We start from the raw sequence: 22,964 nt of genomic DNA on the forward strand, positions 1-22,964 counted from the left end.
AGTGTCAACAACACCTGGCGATGTAGCTTTAACGCATTTTCCAAAGGCGTAATGGTTTTATTAAACATGTGAAATGTATCAGGTAGTGATTAAAATAACCCACGATTCTGTCATCACAGAAATAATCTCATCAATCAATCATAATATTATTATTATAAAAAATATAAGCCAATCCATAGTGTAATATCATCTAGGAAAGCGATGTCCTTTGTAAGGATGATGTATTTATTAGAGGTTTTGGTAAGACGTGATCAAAAGAGTGAGAGACAAACAAATATCTATATTCAGCCCCTTATTCTCATCTATTCTGGGCTTTTTTCTGCACATCAGAAGCTGTACAGATTTAACATTTCCACACAGTAAATTTGCCAGTGTCAAAAAGGCAGTGTCAAACTATTTTAATTCTTCCGGAGTTCTTCCAACAATGGACAGAGTAAAATTGAACCAGAAAACTTCCAGTGTTGGTGAAAATAATCGGAGTTAACAGAGGTTTTACTCTGTCAGTGTTATTGACTCTCTCAGGCCCTGATTCAACACTGATTAGAGCAAGATACCTTCCAGAGTATCACAAAGAATACTCTGGAAAGCCCCGCCCACCAACTTTCCCGGTCAAACTGAGAATGTGGATTCTGGCATCGCCATCTTCCTCGCATCGAAATACTGTGGTAAGTCTTTCTACTATAAACTATTCCCGTTGTTTTTCTTCATTCCAGTAGAATCTGTATAAGAATAAAGGGACGTATTCATTCACCACACTAGTCAATGTTGGGTACGTGTCTTCAAATACCGAATTTCAAATGGCTAACGTGATTATCGGGTCGGCGGTTAGCTTAAATGTAGCAGCCAAATGTCTGACCACCAACACCAAACTGAACAAAAACGACACGAGGTAACGTTAATGTCAGCGAGGACGAGCTGTCCTGGTGTGTTATGTGTCATGCTTGCACATTTATTTCAGTAAAATGACGACAAAAATTTGTTGAAGCAGTCATATTTATTATTTCTATTTGAGCCGGAGCAAATCGCTTTAGCGTCACGTCACAATTTGGTCGAGCATAGCGGGACATGTCGCGGACATGCGGACGGGCTCATAGGACCCGCTAGTTCACCGGCAGACGGCGGAATGCACCGAGTCGACCCAGTTAACGTGAACTGAGCCGCGGCTCCGAGAGGCTCGTTCCCGTTAGCTGCTGCTGTAGCCATAGATATATAAAGAGTAGACGCTGCATTGGCTGCTGAGGCGCAAACAAATAGTTTTTATTATATTATATACCAGAATATTATTACTGTTACGCCTACTATGAATATTAAAATACGCCGAATCATGTTTTCGGTGTCATGCCTACAAAATCCCGTGAACATCCGCTTTTGTATTCAGCGAGTGACGCGCTGACACTTCGTTGCGCCAGCTGGCACTGAGAGGAGCGGGTGACCGGTCCAAGCTGGCGGCCCCGCGGCTCGTCAGCACCATTAGGCAGCAGCGGTCGATGTCTATTCTTTATGTCTATGGCTGTAGCTGCTGTAAGTTTAATGTATGCTTCCACGTTACGGCGGCGGCGTAACCCCGTCATTGAGCAAGTTCTCCGTTGCTCTGCAGTTCCCCCCATGCCGCTAGGCGGGTGTGGCGGTGTGTTTCTGCGGGTGCCGAATCCTTGGTGAGCCGAATCTCATATTGAAGCGCAGGCTACGGAGAAGACGTGAATTTACAACACTGGTTCACCCACTGAGGGACCTGGATGAGCAAGTGCACTTTCGATACTTTCAAATGTCAGCAACTGCCGCAAATTACGTTCTGAGCGGACCAATCACAGCACTTGCGATCCACGTCAACTCGACTCGCAGTTAGATTTTTTCGGAGGTGCACGTCAGGCTACGGCGGAGGGGTCTACGTAGTTACTTAATATGTATATTTTCCTTTTTTCTTTCAGATTGTTCTTTAATGTACTGTGGTGCTCTGGTGGTAAGTAATAAGTTGTGTTTGTTATTTTTAAAGCTGAAATAGGGTATTTTCAGGTTGTCAGCTTGTATGGGGTTGTAGATCATAATGTTGATTTCAGTTTGCTGTCTTTGCAGATACCATCATGTTGATCAAAACAGTCCTGTCATCCAGCACCAACCAAGATCTTTGCCACTGTGATAAGATGTGAGCTTTACATGTTTTAGGTTTACTTTTGATGCCAATATTTCATGTTTACTTGGAATAAATATGTATTACAGTATGGATACAATTGTCTGTGTGTTTTTCCCCCTGCATAGATATGCAACACTGGTAGGAGTTGGTTAAAAATCAACACTCTTTGGAGTGATTTCATAATCAACATAGTGTAAAGTAGGTTTAACACTGGAAAGGTTATTTCTTTTATAACTCTTTAGTGTTACATGTGAATAACACTATGGGTGTTACTTCTTACATAGTGTAAAACTTGATTGACACTTCTTAGAGTTAATATTATTACACTACACTGCACCTAGTGTAAAATTTTAACTCTTACCAGAGTAAAATTGACTCTGGAAATTTAACTCTGTGTTCAGTGTACATTTAACACTCTGTAGATAGGGACCATATGTTCACTGAGGTAGTGTTAAAATTGACTCTTTAAGTGTTGTATTAACACTGGCGATTTTACTGTGCAACGGCTCTGCTTCAAATTCTTTGTTAATGTTGACTGATCCTTCTGGGAGGATTTCAGACTGCATTGAAACAAGATGGTGATTTTGAGTAATATCGCAGTAGTTTTTTATTGTAGGAATATACATTACAATACTATAGGATGTATAGGGAACATCTGACATCAAGGCTGGTCGTTACTTTTGTAAATATACATTGAAATATGACACTCTTTCCCTGAAGCTGTTAAAAAAACAAAAATAATGAAAGATCAACTTTTCCAAACATTTTACTTGACTTCCCTTAAGACTAAAAAGTGAACAAGGTTTGTTTCTTTACACATCAGGTGCCTACACAGTAAAATCGCCAGTGTTAATACAACACTTAAAGAGTCAATTTTAACACTACCTCAGTGAACATATGGTCCCTATCTACAGAGTGTTAAATGTACACTGAACACAGAGTTAAATTTCCAGAGTCAATTTTACTCTGGTAAGAGTTAAAATTTTACACTAGGTGCAGTGTAGTGTAATAATATTAACTCTAAGAAGTGTCAATCAAGTTTTACACTATGTAAGAAGTAACACCCATAGTGTTATTCACATGTAACACTAAAGAGTTATAAAAGAAATAACCTTTCCAGTGTTAAACCTACTTTACACTATGTTGATTATGAAATCACTCCAAAGAGTGTTGATTTTTAACCAACTCCTACCAGTGTTGCATATCTACGCAGGGGGAAAAACACACAGACAATTGTATCCATACTGTAATACATATTTATTCCAAGTAAACATGAAATATTGGCATCAAAAGTAAACCTAAAACATGTAAAGCTCACATCTTATCACAGTGGCAAAGATCTTGGTTGGTGCTGGATGACAGGACTGTTTTGATCAACATGATGGTATCTGCAAAGACAGCAAACTGAAATCAACATTATGATCTACAACCCCATACAAGCTGACAACCTGAAAATACCCTATTTCAGCTTTAAAAATAACAAACACAACTACATTTTCGGTCAAGTACATCAACTTATTACTTACCACCAGAGCACCACAGTACATTAAAGAACAACCTGAAAGAAAAAAGGAAAATATACATAATAAGTAACTACGTAGACCCCTCCGCCGTAGCCTGACGTGCACCTCCGAAAAAATCTAACTGCGAGTCGAGTTGACGTGGATCGCAAGTGCTGTGATTGGTCCGCTCACAACGTAATTTGCGGCAGTTGCTGACATTCGAAAGTATCGAAAGTGCACTTGCTCGTCCAGGTCCCTCAGTGGGTGAACCAGTGTTGTAAATTCACGTCTTCTCCGTAGCCTGCGCTTCAATATGAGCTTCGGCTCACCAAGGATTCGGCACCCGCAGAAACACACAGCCACACCCGCCGCCGCCGTAACGTGGAAGCATAAATTAAGCAGCAGCTACAGCCATAGACATAAAGAATAGACATCGACCGCTGCTGCCTAGTGGTGCTGACGAGCCGCGGGGCCGCCAGCTTGGACCGGTCACCCGCTCCACTCAGTGCCAGCTGGCGCAACGAAGTGTCAGCGCGTCACTCGCTGAATACAAAAGCGGATGTTCACGGGATTTTGTAGGCATGACACCGAAAACATGATTCGGCGTATTTTAATATTCATAGTAGGCGTAACAGTAATAATATTCTGGTATATAATATAATAAAAAATATTTGTTTGCGCCTCAGCAGCCAATGCAGCGTCTACTATTTATATGTCTATGGCTACAGCAGCAGCTAACGGGAACCGAGCCTCTCGGAGCCGCGGCTCCGTTCACGTTAACTGGGTCGACTCGGTGCATTCCGCCGTCTGCCGGTGAACTAGCGGGTCCTATGAGCACGTCCGCATGTCCGCGACATGTCCCGCTATGCTCGACCAAAATTGTGACGTGACGCTAAAGCGATTTGCTCCGGCTCAAATAGAAATAATAAATATGACTGCTTCAACGAATTTTTGTCGTCATTTTACTGAAATAAATGTGCAAGCATGACACATAACACACCACGACAGCTCGTCCTCGCTGACATTAACGTTACCTCGTGTCGTTTTTGTTCAGTTTGGTGTTGCGAGTTCAGGCATGTGGCTGCTACATTTAAGCTAACCACCCATCCGATAATCACGTTAGCCATTTGAAATTCGGTATTTGAAGACACGTACCCAACATTGACTAGAGTGGTGAATGAATATGTCCCTTTATTCTTATACAGATTCTACTGGAATGAAGAAAAACAACGGGAATAGTTTATAGTAGAAAGACTTACCACAGTATTTCGATGCGAGGAAGATGGCGATGCCAGAATCCACATTCTCAGTTTGACCGGGAAAGTTGGTGGGCGGGGCTTTCCAGAGTATTTTTTGTGATACTCTGGAAGGTATCTTGCTCTAATCAGTGTCGAATCAGGGCCTGAGAGAGTCAATAACACTGACAGAGTAAAACCTCTGTTAACTCCGATTATTTTCACCAACACTGGAAGTTTTCTGGTTCAATTTTACTCTGTCCATTGTTGGAAAAACTCCGGAAGAATTAAAATAGTTTGACACTGCCTTTTTGACACTGGTAAATTTACTGTGTATGAGACACACGTGGGTATGTTAATTATTTCTTAAAGCTCATGCCTCTTTGATCAACTCCATGGTTTCATGTGTTCTCAGGGAGCCAGACAGCACCTACTATGAGCTCCCCCCAGGCAGCCAGGGGGCCGAGCGCCCGGTGCCTTCCGCCGGCACCCTGGGGATCCACCGCAGTGCTGCAGAGGCCTCTATGGACGTTTACCAAATGAGGGACATGAACGCCAACGTGATGGTAGGAACGTGGGCCCCCGTTGCTGTTCAGTTTGTTTCTTTGCGGTCAAAAAAGAAGCTGTAGATCATATGAGCTGACAGTTGTTTTCCTGCTCTGCGTCTGATCAGATGGTTTTCTTTGCCAACGCACGCACTTTTCTGTTTTTTCTTCTTTGTTGTATTAGCTCACTTTTTCCCTCCAGTGCTGAGGAAATTCCCTCCAATGTAGTTTCCCTCTCCTCTGCAGCCGTTTCCCTCTCTCCATCTCCCTCCTGAGCAGCCTGTTGGGACTGTGTGTGTGTGTGTGTGTGTGTGTGTGTGTGTGTGTGTTAGGGGATGGCTAATTAAACCCCTAGCCAGGACCCCTTGCTGCTCCACTTTAGAGCCATCTGTTGACTGAGGTCTGTGCCCTTTACATAAAAAACATATGTTAGCAGGTGCATTCGCCTGATGGTTTTCGTCCCTGGACGGAAACTTCATATCGCCAGATAATTTTGAGAACGTAATTATTTTGCATGAGCTGATCACATCGCACATCATCTTGTACATTTGTTTGTTCCATCCGTCTCTCATTGACACCTCAATGGTTCCTTCCCTTTCTGATCTGAGCTATTGGTCGTTGTAACCTTTTAGTGGGCAAGCCTGGGCCTGCCTGGCTGTTTGAGGAATAGTCATGTCAGAAATAAGGGGGGCGGAGTAAGGATTTGTTGTTAGACACCCACGCAAAACGAGTTGAGATGGCCTAGTCAGTCAAGGGACACAAGTGGAGGAGATGCGAGGCAGGACATCCCCTGTTTCCTCCATCATGTCCCGCTTCCCCGAGTGGTCAGCAGGCCGCAGAGAGCCTGACTTTTATTGTCAAACTTGACATCAGAGTAAATCCTATGATCCCCACACGGACTTCGTAGGACAACCTTATTTTGTCTTTCAGGAGCCCTGCGATGCTGTGTGGAGTGGTAAGTTGACCAGAATAAATTGATGTTCTTGTATATTTCGCGCAATTTTTTTATAGTTTGAAAGAGTTTGTCTTACTGGTGTGGTAGTGAAGATGGTTTGAGTTTTGGAAGTTCTGGTCTTACTTTGGTTCAAGGTCAATTGGTGGTACAGTTTTTTATAAAAGAATGAATCTGCACACGCTCATGACTCATAGTGACGCATAGTGTTTGAGAGAGAGTGGAAAATCAAGCCTGTGTCATTTCTTTTCTTTCATGGATGTTTAAATAATATTTGTTACATTTTCTATACTTATATGTATAGATATATCCATATATATAGATATATATATATATTTCGATTTACGTTTATTATTTATATTTATACGTATATAAGTTGACATGAACGTGACCCTCTTGAAAATGTCAAATGTCACACAACGTTAATGCACTTTACCAAACCTTCCCAACAGAGGGCGACCTTCTCACACATGCACATTTTACTTCCTCTCCTCCTCATCTCTATTTCACAGGGCTTGCATGGTCAAGACGTAGTACAGTTTTAAAATTATGTCATTTTTGAAGCCTAACGTCATATAACAGAGTCTTATGACCTGTTTAACGAGTAGCTGTACACTGAGGTCACTAGCGGGGGGAATTATTCCCATCCTATAATGTTTTTCCTTCCCTTGACAAGTGAAGGAGGCCTATCTATGTTCCTAAATACTTTGAGGCTTTAAAGCTTGACTTTGAGTGGCAGCTACCAGGATGGCTGCCCACAGGCGACATCAGATGCTGCTGGGATGGGAATGTTAAACACTTATTCACAGACACACACACACGCACTAACTCACACTGCGGCGGCTGAGGGTTTAGCTCTGTTTCAACTTGTTATGGATCGAGTTTAGGTTTTAAAACCATGCCCACCTGTGAGCGCACAGGGTTGTATGACAGCGTGCGTGCACGTTTCCATGTGTGTGTGTGTGTGTGTGTGTGTCAGTGTCGTTGACGCACACACCTGGGCTTACCTGTGTTTGTAAAGCCCATTGACAAGACTTGTTGAAGGAGATTTGAAAGGTAGTCACTTAGATCTTATATCTCTTTTATAAACCTTTCATGATAAAAACGCCCAGTAGGGCACATGCGGGTAAATAGAAAAATGTTATGTCTTGAAAATCCTTCTTTAATCCAAAAAACCCTCACCCCGTTGTGTCTCTTATATGGTGTGTGGTGCTGGATGTACCTGAGTTGCATGGATGCATGTATAGATCCAAATACCCAGTGCGTCGTCATTTTTCCTACATAGTACGATTACGTATAGACCAGAGGTTTAGTCTACATATCCTCATGCTACCTTGTCTCAGGTGTGTCTGTGTTCGTTTTTGGTGTCTGATGTTAAAAATACAAAGCAGAGCAGCGATTAAGTGATGCTGTATTTTGCTGAGGATTGGGGTTTTGTAATTAAGTGAGAATAATGACTCCCAGCCCCCCCCGGACTACATGAACGTGAGGTGCGAAATGGAGGCCTTGGGGTAGGATAGCACTGCAATCGTGCTTTGAGGTAAACTCATGGTATCTGTTGTACTTTGTCTTCTCCCGGTCTTAAGAGAGTGAACAGAAAAATTGAATTATTTGTGACCAACAGGTCAAGGAGTTTGTTTTATCTCTCAATGGGATTAGTAATCTTTTTAGTTTTAGCTGCAGAGGATATTTCATTAGTCGCCTTTGACGCAGTTTTTAGTTAGTTTATTTGAAGTTTTATTTGGTGAAATTTCTGTGCACCACTTAAATATTCACACTAGAATCCCTCCGAAAAGCGGGGAAAAAAAATAATAACAAAGATAATTCCGTTTTTTTCTGCTCTGAAAAATTTCCAAGTAACATATGGAATGTGGAATATGGAACAGTATTGCTTCTGTGAGTTTCTTCGTTGAGAAACTACAGATCTGCTGATTAAATGCACTGATCGATGAGTTGTCATAGTAAAAACTCCTTTTTATCCAGCCTTAAAACATCCTTAGATAATACAATAAAAAACAAACATGTATTCAGATCCTTTCCATGCAGTAACAATGATTTTCTCTATAGTGTCCAAGTGGCTCAGCCCTGCCTGCTAATGCTTTATTGATATGCAACACTGGGTGGGTCTGACCCTTGAACTCTGGTTCTTTCATGTGTTTTCCCTCTTCTTCTTCTTCTCTCTCTCTCTTTCTGTCTCCCACTCTCTGTCAGACCAGACAGTGTTTACTTAGTGCAGGGCTTCACAAGGTGTTGTGGAGCGTGTGTGCACATGTGGCCCCGGCATTGCCGTCTATGTCCGGACTTGCCATAATTAGAACTTGTACCATTCTTTTGGTTCCCATACGTCTTTCCCTCTCTCCTTCTCTCCCTTCGTCTCATTCTATTGTTTCTCTCTCTCCGCTCCAGTCCTCACCTTTCTGCTTGTCCTGGCTGCACATGTGTCCGCGTGTGTGTGAGTGTGTCGGTTGTCCACTGGTGCACTCCTCACTTGAACTCTCTGCTTAGGCAATGCTCCTGCACTCTCTTTGCTTTGACCTGGTTGGACGTTTCTGAATGGAAGGTTGATAAATGAGACTAAAGGACTAGAAGATGTACTACGTGAAAAAGAAGGTAACATTTTTTTATTTTATGCTACAATAGGGTAATTGTGTGTGTGTGTGTGTTGCTGTTTCAGTGTTCAGCTGTTTGCAGCCTTTCATCAGTGTCAGTTATTTGGCACATATATACATTTATTTACAGATGTATTTATTTTTTTACGTGTTGAATCGGAATCAACTGCTGTTAAATCGATAGGATAATAGTTTGTTGTTCAAAGAAAGCGAAGAAAGTGTCTTAGTCGGGGGTAGGAGGAGTACCGGTATTGTGGTTTGCTCCTCGGGCTTTTGAACCTTTCAGTGTTTTTTGTTAAAGTTGTGCGACAGGGAACTAACATGAACGTGGCTGATCCAAAAAGTACTAACAGGAGCAGCCACGAAGCAGTTTCCTGTCCACCGTAGCTTCTAAGGTTGGGCTCAACTATATAGGACACTCACAGAGCGCACTCATTTTGACAAGTGTGTCACCACACACTTCAGCGCAACAAGTCTTCTGTTTTCTCAAACACGGCGGAGGGGAAAAGAGGGGAATGGCAGGCGATTAGGCAGATTACGCCTGTGTTTTACAACTCGCTCGAATAGCCCCAAGGAGGCTACTGCGAGACACACACACACACACACACACACACACACACACACACACACACACGTGTCATGTGACCATACTACCAAATCTTTTTCATGTATGAATCGCACAGAAGGGACCTGGTGTTTATCACGGACACCTGAACACACATGCACCCTGTCTAACACACCTGCAACCCGCTGTAATCCGACCTCCTTTTTAGCCTCCAAACCCCTGTCTGTCCCACACCTCTACCTGTACCCCCCCCCCCCTCCACCCCTCCTCCCTCCTTCCCTCCCTCTCACTGCTCACCTCGATTTCTTCACTCTTCTTTTCTCACCAGTCCCAATACAACTTGCTGAGCAGCAGCATGGAGAGCCTGGGGAGCCGCGCGACGTCCGCCAGCCCCTACAGCTCTGAGAACGCCTCCTCGTCGGCCGTGCCCACCCCCTCACCCTACTCCCAACCCAACTCAACCTTTGAGGGCCTGTCACCTGCCCCGGCCATCCCCTCCAACACCGACTACCCCGGGCTGCACACCTTCCAGGTGTCCTTCCAGCAGTCGAGCACCGCCAAGTCTGCCACATGGACCGTGAGTACACACACTTTCTCGGCTTTTTGCAGTATGTGCACGTGCGTGTGTACACGCGTGTTTGTGTGTGTGTTCTTCTGTGCTTTACCATCTTTTTCTTACTTAGTGACAACTGTGCACACGCATAAACAAGCACACTTTATTTCACACACACTCACTCAAGCTGGCACATGTGCAGGCTTGTCGCATGCGAGAGAGAGTTGCATGCAGTGATTCATCTTGCTCTTTACTCACCTCTCCTAGTCAAATCCAACGTGATGGATACGATGGGGAAAGTTTGGTGCGAGGTCGAGAAAGGTTTTCTAAAACCATATAGTGTTACTGAAAGTCAGCACCCGGTATTTAATTGGACTTTTGAGACATGCTTGTACTCATGTTTTTGTAAGTGTGATGAAAAGATTTTTAATGATATATTGTGCTTGCCACAAATACACAGCAGCAGTGGTTGCATACTACTGATTGGGAATATTTTACCATTCTATTGGGTAGAAGAACAAACCAAGATCGCAGCAATTTAGGAGAAGACCATCCACACAACTACCTTGTGATGGCAAAGTGGTGAGAGACACGTGAAAGAAGAGCTGTGTCATTTGTCATGAGCTGATGAGAAATCCCCCGCTGCAAAGGTGTCACCTCCGATTGTCACACAGTTGACCTCCCTGAAACAAGAGAAGCAAGAGACAAACTGCACATCCCTCACTGGAAGTGTGTGTGTGTGTGTGTGTGTGTGTGTGTGTGTGTGTGTGTGTGTGTGTGTGTGTGTGTGTGTGTGTGTGTGTGTGTGTGTGTGTGTGTGTGTGTGTGTGTGTGTGTGTGTGTGTGTGTGTGTGTGTGAGATTAACTGGGGGGCTCCTCCATGGCTGTGTTTGCTGGAAGTAACCATGCATGGTGGGCTCCTTTACCGAGGCCTCAGTGGTGTAAGAAGATCCCCTTCTGAACATTAGAGTGGTGGTCTTTGACCTGCTTCTTATCTTTCTCCGTCTCTTTCTTCCTCGGTTCTTAACACACACTCATGGCTGTCCCCTCCGGCGCCTAAAGTTTTGTCTTGTCTTCTCCTGTATGCCGATCAACTCGTCTCCCTCACTTCCAAGCTCTGACTCAGCTCTTTCTCGCAGCCAGACTACATCAACAGAAACCTCGCAAAACAGGAAAAACAACAACAACCTTGTTTTACCCGAGAAATTCTATAAAATCTTGTATTAACCTGTTTTGACCTGGTTAAAAATGCCCATTAGGACTCTTTACCATTTGTAATATTCCTAATAACTTGATTAAAGGGCTATAGATCTTGCCAATACATCTTCTGTATCTATAATCGGCCTGCAGTCCCATCAACTCAACAAATAAACTCCTGTAGTTGACCATGATTTGCATGGATATTAGTTTAATTACCCCAATCCACTTGCCCGAACAATTCAAGTCTCAGAATTTTTTTGTTACAAGGAAAAGGGAGACAACGCAGTTTCTGACTGGCACACGACTTAAGATACAGATGGTGACGCAGCAGAAAAACAGATTTTGAAGAAACCTGTGATTATTCAGACTGCTCTGCTACGATTTAACAGTAAGGATTACAATGAGAGAGACACTGGGTGATTGCACACAGCTTTTATGGAGTTTACTGTAAGGCTTTGTTTGTTTTTTTGCCTGAGTATAACATATATGTGGAATAGAGTAGTATGATCATGTTTGATCCTATAGGATATGATATGATACTATTGATTATCTCATAGATAGTTATATATCTGTATAGATTACCTGACAAATAGTTAGATAGTACACACCATGTAGCATCTACAGTAATACTGTTGTTTCCTTTAAAAAGTTTCATATCAAAATGTAGAAGTTTTTTCAATGTGTCGCAGGAAAAACTAACCAAGAAAACTAAGTGCACTTAAAGGTTTGCCAAGTTTAGATTGAGTCTCCCATCATGTCACTAGTAGATAAAAAAGGATTACAGTTAAGCCTCTTGGAATGAATATAATTCTACTAAAGGGAGGGAAGGGGATTTCCAAAAATATAGACAAGTGATTCAGGAAGATCTGTGTATGTCTAATGTCCATGCATGTCTGTGTGTGTGTGTGTGTGTGTGTGTGTGTGTGTGTGTGTGTGTGCGCGCAAGTCCCAGGTTTGAACATGATAGAAACAAAAGAATGGGAACCAAACTGAATCACCTTGTTCAAATGAAGCGTTAACAGTCTCTGGGGCTTCTTGTGATTTCTTGTGGCCTCAGGCAGTGGGGAACGCCGAATGTCATTGGGGCATATTGACTATAATAAGTTACCTCAATGCCCCTCGAAAAGATTGGACCAGAAGACAGGATACATTTTTGATGTTTCCACATTCAGTAATTCCATTCAAGTCCATGTTAATCTAGTCTGGAGGCTGGTCCCCCTCCTGTCTCGTCAAGACACAGTGCATTAGTGATAATAGCTCTGAAGCTCTGAAACTCTAGCGCTCTCTTGAAGATGATTCCTTGGCTTGGATGCAGGGAGGCATCACTGTGGCTGGAAATGAGATCTAATACCACCGCCTCGTCAAATAATAAGACCTCACTCAGATCTCAGCTTGTGTGCATGTGTGTGTGTACATACGGTATGTGTCAGGAAGGGGAGGGGGTCTGGCGCGGTGGGTGCGGGCTCGAGCAAGCACTGCAAGGCGGCTCGTCAGAAGCTGATCATCCCAGCTATTAGCCTCTTTCCGTTAGGACGCAGGCCCCAACACGCCGTGCCCAATGCCCTCTTTGCCAACGCATCATCTGCAGCCACATCACCGTTGGCCCACCAGCTGGGCATGCGCTACAATCTATACCAAGATTATGTTTATTGTCACTGACAACACACATGTGTGTATATTAAGTCTTTCAAATTAGTTTTACAATATCCCTGTACTGCACCAGTGTTGTTAGTGCATCCCTGATTACGGATTAGCAATCGATATGAACGCAAAAGGACCTTCTGAGGCAAACATGTGAGGTTTGAATGACTCAACGATTATTTCAGGATTAGGATTAGATCAATTACCTTCACCGTATACCATGGGAGGTTTTGGAGATGATTTGCATCCATCGAGTACAGCTCAGTGTGCCTATGTATGTCTTTCGATATCTTCAATATTGGGGCAGTTAAACAAATTTGCGGTGGGCAAGTTGTAGCTTGTGTATATGGATGACAGTCTGGCAATTATCACCCTGTCTCAGTTGCCTGTTAGGACCTGCCTCCACTGGTCCAGCCCTGGCGTAGAGGCATGGGGCGATGGATGGATGGCTGGGTGGGATTGCAATACGAATGGACGATTATTGTCACAGAATCATAATGTAAATTCAGGATCACACTGTAACATTGTTGGATTTTTCCAGCACATTTGATCATATGTAAAGATGAGCTGCTCATACATGTGTTGTATAGCTTTAGGTGCATTGCCTACAACTGACCTCCAGATAAGAGAGAAGTCCAGCATGTAAATAATGTTAAATTGAACACATCACCATTACCACTAGACTTTGGATATGAAGGCTGGCAGTCCATAAAACTTAGTGGCACAAAGCATAACGGTTCTTTGCTGAGCCTGTTTTTTTACAGAACATTTGAATGTAATTCAAACGTTTCCTCTTTTATTTCTTGATTTTCTCTTCCAACTTACCTTGACCATTTGTTCCAGGTCATTGACAAAGCAAATAATCTGTTTAGCCTCTGATGATGTTAGTTCTTTCTCCATCTTTTTGTTTTTTCATCCCCTCATCCTTCTCTACGTCCCGATACAGAGCCCGGTTCATCCATCATCCTGTATCTTCTATTTGCAACAGAACATACGCACTTAGATTTTCTTTATGCTGTGCTAAACTTCAAACAATGACACACAAAGCTCAATTCCCATTTGTGTGTATGTGTGTGAATGTCTATGCCAAGTCGCTGCATGTGCACACTAGTCTGTGTGGAGGACGAGTTGAGACGTCTCCCATGGCATCTGTACTCCGGTAGGCTGAAAATGGGAAAAAGTCATTTATAATTTTTTTCCCTGCACTTTGCGATGTCCAAAAAGGATGCAACCGAACCCTGACCCCACGTGGACCCGCAGCCTATCAAAGGTTTTTTTGAGTAGAGCATTAAACAACCACATTTTAACACGATGATCCCCCTTTCAAACATAATATATATATGTAATATAATTATAACTATAGATCAGTTTTGGAAATGGGATTATTACTTCAAGAAGTGTCCTGCGGTCCCTAAAAAAATAGGGGATCTCAGAGAAATGATGTATTTATGGTATGGACCGGCTGTTGGGACTTGTCAGGGAAAGCTAGGTGGGAAAAGGTAATGGTGTGTACAGGTATTACCATTTCCCTCAAGGTAGGGCTCATGGCTGAGGGTGTGTGTGTGTGGTTTTGAGGGGCTTAGCGACGGTGTCACAACAAGGAATTCAAGCAGTTGTTGTCAGAATGACTCCTTCCCGGCCTGTCTGGTGTCTGGGAGAGTGAAACTAGAGACTGGATTATTAGTTAGTTTTTATTATACTTATTTTTATTATATTTGAAATTTTTAAATTTACCTGAAATGAAAAAAACTCTTAACTGGACGTTATACCTGGCAGTAAATTGCAGAAAGGAGCCCAAGCTAAAACGTTACTCGAAATTTATGTTAAACAATGATTGCATTTTTTTAAGGACAGGGATTAAGAAAGAGAACAGAAAGCATACGCCTTCTTGGGCGAGCACAACCTTTTGGAGCCGGAAAAATCCTCCTGAAGCCCAATTTCTGTCGAACCACACAGCCAGTTTGTAATACAACAATTGAATTGGTTATATTTTTTCAGGAAAGTAAAATGTACTTGTGTGGAAAGGTAAAGATGGCAGAATGTGGATTCAAATGCTTCCAAGTGAACAAAACTTGTGAACTTGATTATTGGTGGATGGTACTTGGTTTAAAGATGTGGTTTTTTAGGTTTTGGGGGTTTAATCCCAACTATTCTCTAAACATGTATAACACCAATAACCAAATACATGATAATATGATGAAAACCTGAAAAATGATGTTTGAAATGGGATTCTGGTTGGTGCAGATCATGTATTTGTTCAGGTTGAGTAGAGCTATTAAGGTGACTCTCCTTTCTTGTTTTTGTTTTTTCTCTGTTTTTTCTTGTCATTTATCTATTATGTGGGATTTGACCTGCTCTGATTTTTACAAGACGTCAGCATTGTTTGTTAAAAATAGATGAAATAATCACATTAATTAAATTGTATTTTTAAATACCACTAGGCTAAATGCAGTTCTAATATCACACAGATCTTGGTCTGAATGTACTGTATTTCTGCCATAGGTTCCAATGTTACTTTTGTATTCAGGCCGCAGTAGCAAGTCCAAACAGGACCACTGTCTTCTCAATTTAGTTCCCAGTTGTATTTCCACAGGAAGGATTTATAAAACTTTGTGATTGTGTTGGGGCATGTTAAGGCTTCTCCATCGCTTGTCCCGATGTCTTGGATACATCTTGTGTGTGTGTGTGTGTGTGTGTGTGTGTGTGTGTGTGTGTGTGTGTAGATGCTTGTAAACTGAGGAATCTTTGAAGATTTGGCTTCAGCACAGATCAGTATATTCTCATTGAACTTTAAGGTACCCGTCTGATTAGCAGTGGTAAATGTTGAATATTTAATCAATCCTTTCTTTTCAGCTTGTATATAGACTCAGACACAACCACAAGGGTTGGGGTTAATAAGTTGTTCTTTTTAATAACACATTTATTACTTTTACTACGCAGACTAAGTTTACTGCTGACTGTTTAACAGTCTGCGTATTTTCCGTTTCCCCCTTCCTGTCATGTTCTCTCTTTCTTCAAATGCAAAATTTGTTCTCAAGTGTTAATTTACTTTTTTATTTTATTTCAATACTTCTTTAGTTGTCCTGCTGATAGATGAGGTCTCCAGACTATATTTTATTACTTTACAAATGTGTCTGTCCAAAAGTTTCAACTGGAAGTCAAGATTAAGTATTCATTTCCTATTAAGTAAATTTCCTGCATTTGGGGATGCAAACCCGTGGTAAACATTGTGTTATGCCAGTAAGTTCACTTTCCCATGACTGATAGTCGCGTTCTGAACAACCCGGACCAGTGACTCGAGCCTCTGTGCTCCTGTGCTCTTTTCCCACCCAGTACTCTCCCTTGCTGAAGAAGCTCTACTGTCAGATCGCCAAGACCTGTCCAATCCAAATCAAGCTGTCCTCCTCCCCTCCTCATGGCAGCATCATCAGAGCCATGCCCGTCTACAAGAAGGCGGAGCACGTCACAGAAGTGGTCAAACGTTGCCCCAACCACGAACTAGGGCGGGACTTTAACGATGGTATGATAACAACGTCCTGTAACCGACTGCACCCGGACGTTGCATGTCAGCAATAACGTCCACAAACTATTTTGTTGTTGGGCCTTGAAGGGAAGGACATAACATGTAATAACCAAGCATGTCGCTCATGGGTGATGATTTGACATGTGTTTTTTTTGCTGTTCTCTCATCATTCTCTTCACAGGTCAAGCAGCACCAGCCAGTCACCTGGTCCGAGTAGAAGGGAATAACCTGTCTCAGTACGTGGACGATCCTGTCACTGGCCGGCAGAGTGTCTTCTTGCCGTATGAGGCTCCACAGGTCGGTGGTTCATCAGCTACTCGTGAAGACAAACAATGCATTGCAACCGTAGGGACGGCGCTCAAGCACCAGACATTATGGGTTAATGTACAAACATATTTAGAGATATTTACTCTTTTCATGAAGTGAATCCTAGTAGGTTGTTGTCTTTCTAAATATCTGAAAGATATCCATGTGATGATGTACATACATACACAATATTTCAATCAATCTCAAAGATACAGTCCCTTTTTCCCGAGGTGCTTCTGGGATGAGGATGCGACTTCTGGGTTACGCAAGTCCATACAAGTACAAGTGTGAGAAATCATCATGACTGTGAAGGCACCTGGGGAGGTCAATGCTTAGTGTGATTGTCCCACTTCACATCAAAGTGCACTGCAACACTGCCCTCTAGTGCTGGACTAGCACATTTTCTGTCAAATCTATGTGTGAAAAGGGAGGTTTGTTTGTGAACAAAGACACACTTTGGACAAAGTGTCAATAAACCAACAAAGCATCTAACTACTCTCTGTTTTGTGCTTCAAGGTGGGGACTGAGTTTACTACCATCCTTTATAACTTCATGTGCAACAGCAGCTGTGTGGGCGGCATGAACAGAAGACCCATCCTCATCATCATCACGTTGGAGACCAGAGAGTGAGTCAACAGTTCGCAATTAATACATGCAGAGAGTTCAAATAAAGTTCTCTAAAGCATCTCTATATCGTGTGATCTCTTTTGATTATTTCTGGCATGGGCATTCGTACATATCATGAACCTTCAAATGTTTTACAACATAGTTAATGATACAGGAGAGAACACACCAACCTACAGACCTCAACCTCAATCATATACTTCACATCCATCTACATCTACACATCTACATCTAGTCATATTTTGTACCATTTAACATGGCAATGTACACTTTAGCAGTATGGCTGGAGCCAAAGGCTTTAGTGCGAGACTAAAATATTTTTTCCATCCCCGATCATCCATGCAGGGGTCAAGTGTTGGGCAGGAGGTCGTTTGAAGGTCGGATATGTGCGTGTCCTGGCCGAGACCGCAAAGCAGACGAGGATCACTTCAGGGAACAACAGGCCCTGCATGAGAGTGTGGCCAAAAATGGCACCGCCAACAAGCGCAGTGAGTTTAATCAAACTGACACATTCACGTTAGCTACACATATAAATAGTAACGTGACTTTTCTGTCGTCCGCCTTCTGGCTGTTGGTGTACATTCAACGATCAACCGAGATGTCTTAGTGCTCCATCTGAATAACGGATGGAGATTTTTCAGAAACATGTTCAATCATAATTCTTTGTCTGTCTTCTGCAGATTTCAAACAGAGCCCTCCGAATATTCCCAGTCCCAATATTAACATGAGGAAGAGGCGGCATGGAGAAGAAGAGATTTACTATATTCCCGTAAGAGTTTTTTAAAAAACATATCATTGTACATCACTAGAGTTATTATTTATAAATATGAGATAGAGATGATTTACACTTGATATATGAGATTTTATCACACCTGTATTCATATACGAGTATGTGGAAACATATATTGACGACGAGTCAAGTCAATTAGTTTAGTGTTTTATAAAACTCAATATCTTGACTACAAGAGAGTCAAATAGGATCAAACACTGAAAACAAATATTCCCTTTTTAAATAACCGCCACGTTGTATGTGTTGTGTTTGCATGTAGGTCCGTGGTCGGGAGAACTTTGAGCTGCTGATGAAGATTAAAGACAGTTTGGAGCTGGTGGAGCTGGTGCCGCAGCCACTGGTGGACTCCTACAGACAACAAACGCAGCAGCAACTTCTGCAGCGGCCGTGAGTCAATCCAACAGTAACACTGTCCACAGACGCACACAGGCAAATGCTAGTAAACACGCACACATGCTGAAAGGATTGCATTGACCCATACACGTGTATACAATCCGAAAAAGGCATATAAAAAGCTTAGTTTTATGGTTTTCCAGCTGAAGTCTATGAGTTCTGTGAACCTTTAGAGGTTTGTTGAATTCAGCAAACACAAACTGTTGTGTTTCACATTCTCACTAACAAAGACACACACATTCTGCTAACCTGAGTCACATTTTCCTGTTTTCTGTAGGAGCCATATAGCATCCCCCTCTCCTTACTCTCCACTGTCCAACATGAACAAGCAAAATGTCCACGGAGGCCTCAACAAATCCCCCTCGGTCAACCAGCTGGTTGGGCAGCAGTCCCAGCAGCACCCCACTGGCCCCGCCTCCATCGTGCATATGGGTGAGCATCTACATATGTGATTTAAATCAAATAAGATATAATCATAAAGTGTATTTTTGTAGTTTTCCGATTAGAAAATATCAATGCAAACAGAGCCTGTTCGTGCCATTATAGCTCAGCTCTTTGTTCTATTCTGCCGCTCAGTATTTCATTGATCACCCCGCCCCATTCTCACAGGTTCAAACATGCTCAACAGCCACCACATGCAGGGAAATGGTGATATGAACGGTGGACACAGCAGTCAGACTATAGTGTCTGCTTCCCACTGCAGCCCGCCCCCTCCGTATAACCCTGACCCCAGCCTTGTCAGGTACCTCACCCTCCAATGACATTCCTTCTTAATCCTCCTGAAAAGGGACAATCACATGCACTTGTTGATGTTGAATTCTAATGTTGATGCCCAACACAGCTAGTTTGGTTGTTGTAAAACTCCCTAAAGCTGCAGCAATATTTGCTTTGGTTGAACTGTGTTATGCAGTCAGTTGTGTGTGATTATGGCTGTTTTGTAGAGGCTTGCTAGTACGTCACAAAACTGCCAAACATGGCCAGTGCCATAATGAAGATCGACTGGGGAAATGGCTGCCTGGAAATAATGTATTTAAATAGCTTATGTTAATGGAGAAGGGTAGTTCGCTAATGTTTTCAGTAAAACTGGAAAATGTGTATTGGTAACTTTGTTTCCAAAATTTGGCTATTTTCGTTTAAAAAGTATCCCGCCACCAGCGTGTGAGGTATGTCTAAAAATGTCTGTCTGATCTTTGTCAGCTGGCGAAAAGTAATTTACAAAAAAAGATGGTGTTTTTGCATAAGCTTGCCAATATTAAGAAAACCAGCTTTGGTTAAAAATCACATAAATCATGTCTATGTACTCTGTCTATACAGACAGGTTTTTATATATTAAAAAAACTGTTATATTTTTATAATGTGTCAGTGAAGTCGTTTTAAACTTTGCTTTTCAATTTACAGGTTTTCATACTTACTTTGTCCACCTTTCTGGTTTCTAGATTGTTATGTTTTTTGTACGGTAAAATTGAACAGTTAGCTTCTTTTTCATTTACACTGTATGTTGCCAAAACGTTAACATTTCATGTATTTATAATAAAGGTTCTTCATCAAAGCAAGAATGGCCTTATGAATCATTAATATAAATGCATGTTTATGGCTTTACTTCCACTTCCTGCATCAAGCTGTATGGTTTCAGCACACTTGAGGCCGGATCTGTGGCCTAACCCCTTTGAAATAAACTAAAAATAACATTAGTAGATAACGACATAACATAACAGAGGAAGGTTCTTTTATAAACAATTCTGTAAAATAAATGCAGACTCTAATTATTAAGTTAGTGTTTATTCAACAGAAACACAGTTGCACTTTTCCGAAGTATTAATGAAGTTGATTTTAGCTGTGTAGCTTTGGTCGAATGGCGGTCTAAGCAGCCCTGCTTCTCTCCCCTAACAGTTTTCTAACCAGTCTGGGCTGTCAGAACTTCATTGAGTACTTCACCTCCCAAGGCCTGCAGTCCATCTACCATCTCCAGACTCTCTCCATGGAGGTAACCACTCTGATCCTGCAATCGCAATCGCACTGTGAAAATAACTTTTTCTGTGTCCAGAGCTTCATAGAAAACAGAATACTGTTTCTTTGTCCACTTTAAAGGGGAGGAGCTTTTGAAAATCACTTGAGGATGGAAACATTTAACCTAGTCCTACTGAAACTATCCCCTAGTTTTCTGCCCACTAATGACGAGCAAACAAATGACGATGCACACGCACTCTTTCTTGCCATTCGTTGTGGATTGTTTCCTCCTCCATTCTTATATACATTTCTCCAACGTCTCACCAGGATTTAAGTGCCCTGAAGATACCGGAGCAGTTTCGCCTTGCCATCTGGCGAGGTCTGCAGGACATGAAACAAGTTGCTCCCCTCCAACTGCCTGCCTCCACTCATCACCATGACTACCACGGCCAGCAGCTTCTTCGCTCCAGCAGCAACATGACGGCATCTGCCATGGCGGCCATTGGGGCTGCCAGCGGGGAACTCCAACGGCAGCGCGTCATGGAGGCTGTGCACTTTCGCGTTCGCCACACCATCACGATCCCCAACCGGCCGGGTGTCGTAGGGACATCAGGGATGGCAGCAACCAATGATGAATGGGCTGACTTTGGTTTTGACATGCCCGACTGCAAGCTGTCGCGCAGTAGTAGGCACTCCATCAAGGAGGAGTTCATGGAAAGTGATGTTCATTGAGCCCGGAGAGCATCTTTGGATCCAATCTTGTTGCCAGCATTAGCCTATTTACAAAGTAAATACATGTGGATCGGGCCTTTGGTTGTGCTTTCTTGGTGTTGCTGGCATATTCCCGTCAGTGATATGACACAGAACCAAGTTCTACTTTGATTGCTAGAAATTTCACTGAGTTTAATGCACTTCCCTGTCATTGAAAAAGTTGTAAGACCCACACGTTTGATAATCTCAGGTCTAAATAGTAAATGCCATTGTGGCAATAGCATGATGATGTCAATGCTAAACACATATGGTCTCTGGAATATACTTTTTTGGACCCAGATATGTGCGTGGTTAATAAAAAAAATGTCTTTCTGGAAAATGGAATGTTGATTAGCTGCTCACCTTATGTTTTTTTACTAGCGTCTACTACGCGTGTACCAATTTCACTAACGCACAAATGTCACAGCAAAAGAATCACCCATTCACAATTTGCCAGTTCGAATTTTGTGTTTGAATGCACAAAGTTAATTGTCAGATGACTTATTTATTGTTACTTACTTATTATTGTTGTTCCGTTTTCCTTCATTGTACAAATGTATATATCGTATCTTGTAAATGTTTTAGACTGCATGTGGTTGAAAAAGGGTATTTGGATTCAAAATAGTGTATCTCCTCTTAGGAACCAATGTAAAGAACTAATTGGTAAATCTTGTAAAACTTGTAAAACCCAGCTGTGGGAATACATGGTCATGCATGTAATATAATGGCTATGATAATTTAGGGATATTTAGTTAAGTATGCCTAATTCATTTATTCGTTTAATGGGCTTTGGTATTAATTGTGTGCATTCATGAAATCAAATGGAAATCACAGTCAACAGGTAATCAGAAGTCAAACATTTCATCCATTGCTTTTTTATAAGGTCATGGAGAATACTGTTGTACTTATACAGAAATACATGGCAAAACACATGAGACAAACTATCACAACAGTATTATAACTTAACAGCAGGGATTTAATCGGAATGTTGGATAAGAAATTAAGAATTGCATCCCTGTTTAGACACTAAAAAACTGTAGCATTTGTGTCGTTCTTTGTGTATTTTGAAAAACCTTGCAGGGCAAGGCCCCCCATGTATTGATTATAGCTAGATGTTAACCTAGTATGTATCTTCATGGCAGATGTTTGTGGATATTTAATAGCAACATTCCAGTTTCATTTCTAGATTGCCATAAAGCATGATTAACCATGGTGTCATGGCTCTAATGGTGTCAAATACAGCATGTTGGAAGTAACTACTTGACTTTGTACCATGATAATAACTTTTATGGCTGACCTGACATCCATTTTCTTTACAAATGCTTTCTGACGTACAAAGAGACACATCACTTTGCCCACTTACCACCAACTGGTCAAAAAGAAGCACTTTAATGCTTTGAAAGTGAAATAATTGAGGATTATTTGTGCTTGTGATCAGTATTATGAATTATTATGCATGTAAAAAGAAATAGTGCTTGTTTTGATATTCCTGGAGTTTTTGTCAGGAAAAACTGACAAAAACTCAGTTTTGTATCGATCATTGAGATATGTATCTATGTAACTATTGCTGTTCATTAATGTTGAGTAGTTTCTGATGTTTTTAAGTTTGGTGTTTTCTTTTCTTAAACTAATGGCTATTAAAATATTTGCTTCCCTTTAATTATTGTCTCTTTATCAAAGTGAAAAAGTATTTGAATT

General features: G+C 41.9%; 1 protein-coding gene and 2 long non-coding RNA genes across 5 annotated transcripts in view; 2 read left to right on the forward strand and 1 right to left on the reverse strand.

The window, feature by feature from the left end:
* tp73 (tumor protein p73) overlaps nucleotides 1–22,926 on the forward strand; it is a 28,804-nt gene extending 5,878 nt beyond the window's left edge. For 2 of the 3 annotated variants that reach the window (XM_040193379.2, XM_040193380.2), the window contains exons 3-14: nucleotides 5,284–5,434; nucleotides 9,868–10,116; nucleotides 16,267–16,453; nucleotides 16,638–16,753; nucleotides 17,279–17,388; nucleotides 17,732–17,874; nucleotides 18,067–18,155; nucleotides 18,436–18,563; nucleotides 18,847–19,001; nucleotides 19,179–19,311; nucleotides 20,460–20,553; nucleotides 20,844–22,926. In XM_040193379.2, coding sequence (XP_040049313.1) covers nucleotides 5,284–5,434; nucleotides 9,868–10,116; nucleotides 16,267–16,453; nucleotides 16,638–16,753; nucleotides 17,279–17,388; nucleotides 17,732–17,874; nucleotides 18,067–18,155; nucleotides 18,436–18,563; nucleotides 18,847–19,001; nucleotides 19,179–19,311; nucleotides 20,460–20,553; nucleotides 20,844–21,248 — 1,960 coding nt within the window. In that variant the 3' untranslated portion in view covers nucleotides 21,249–22,926. Of the gene's footprint in view, nucleotides 1–5,283; nucleotides 5,435–8,524; nucleotides 8,976–9,867; nucleotides 10,117–16,266; nucleotides 16,454–16,637; nucleotides 16,754–17,278; nucleotides 17,389–17,731; nucleotides 17,875–18,066; nucleotides 18,156–18,435; nucleotides 18,564–18,846; nucleotides 19,002–19,178; nucleotides 19,312–20,459; nucleotides 20,554–20,843 lie in introns of those variants that run through there. The other variant, XM_040193382.2, reaches the window with a different exon arrangement.
* LOC144384561 (uncharacterized) lies at nucleotides 523–2,223 on the forward strand. The gene is made up of 3 exons (XR_013451355.1): nucleotides 523–665; nucleotides 1,929–1,960; nucleotides 2,074–2,223. It is a non-coding gene; the product is annotated as an uncharacterized LOC144384561 (long non-coding RNA).
* Nucleotides 3,365–4,990, reverse strand: LOC144384562 (uncharacterized). The gene is made up of 3 exons (XR_013451356.1): nucleotides 4,893–4,990; nucleotides 3,658–3,689; nucleotides 3,365–3,519 (listed from the first exon to the last, which is right to left on the reverse strand). It is a non-coding gene; the product is annotated as an uncharacterized LOC144384562 (long non-coding RNA).
* Nucleotides 22,927–22,964: the final 38 nt, after the last annotated feature.

This window comes from Gasterosteus aculeatus, chromosome 2 (assembly GCF_964276395.1).
Source record: "Gasterosteus aculeatus chromosome 2, fGasAcu3.hap1.1, whole genome shotgun sequence".
Lineage (NCBI taxonomy): Eukaryota > Metazoa > Chordata > Actinopteri > Perciformes > Gasterosteidae > Gasterosteus > Gasterosteus aculeatus.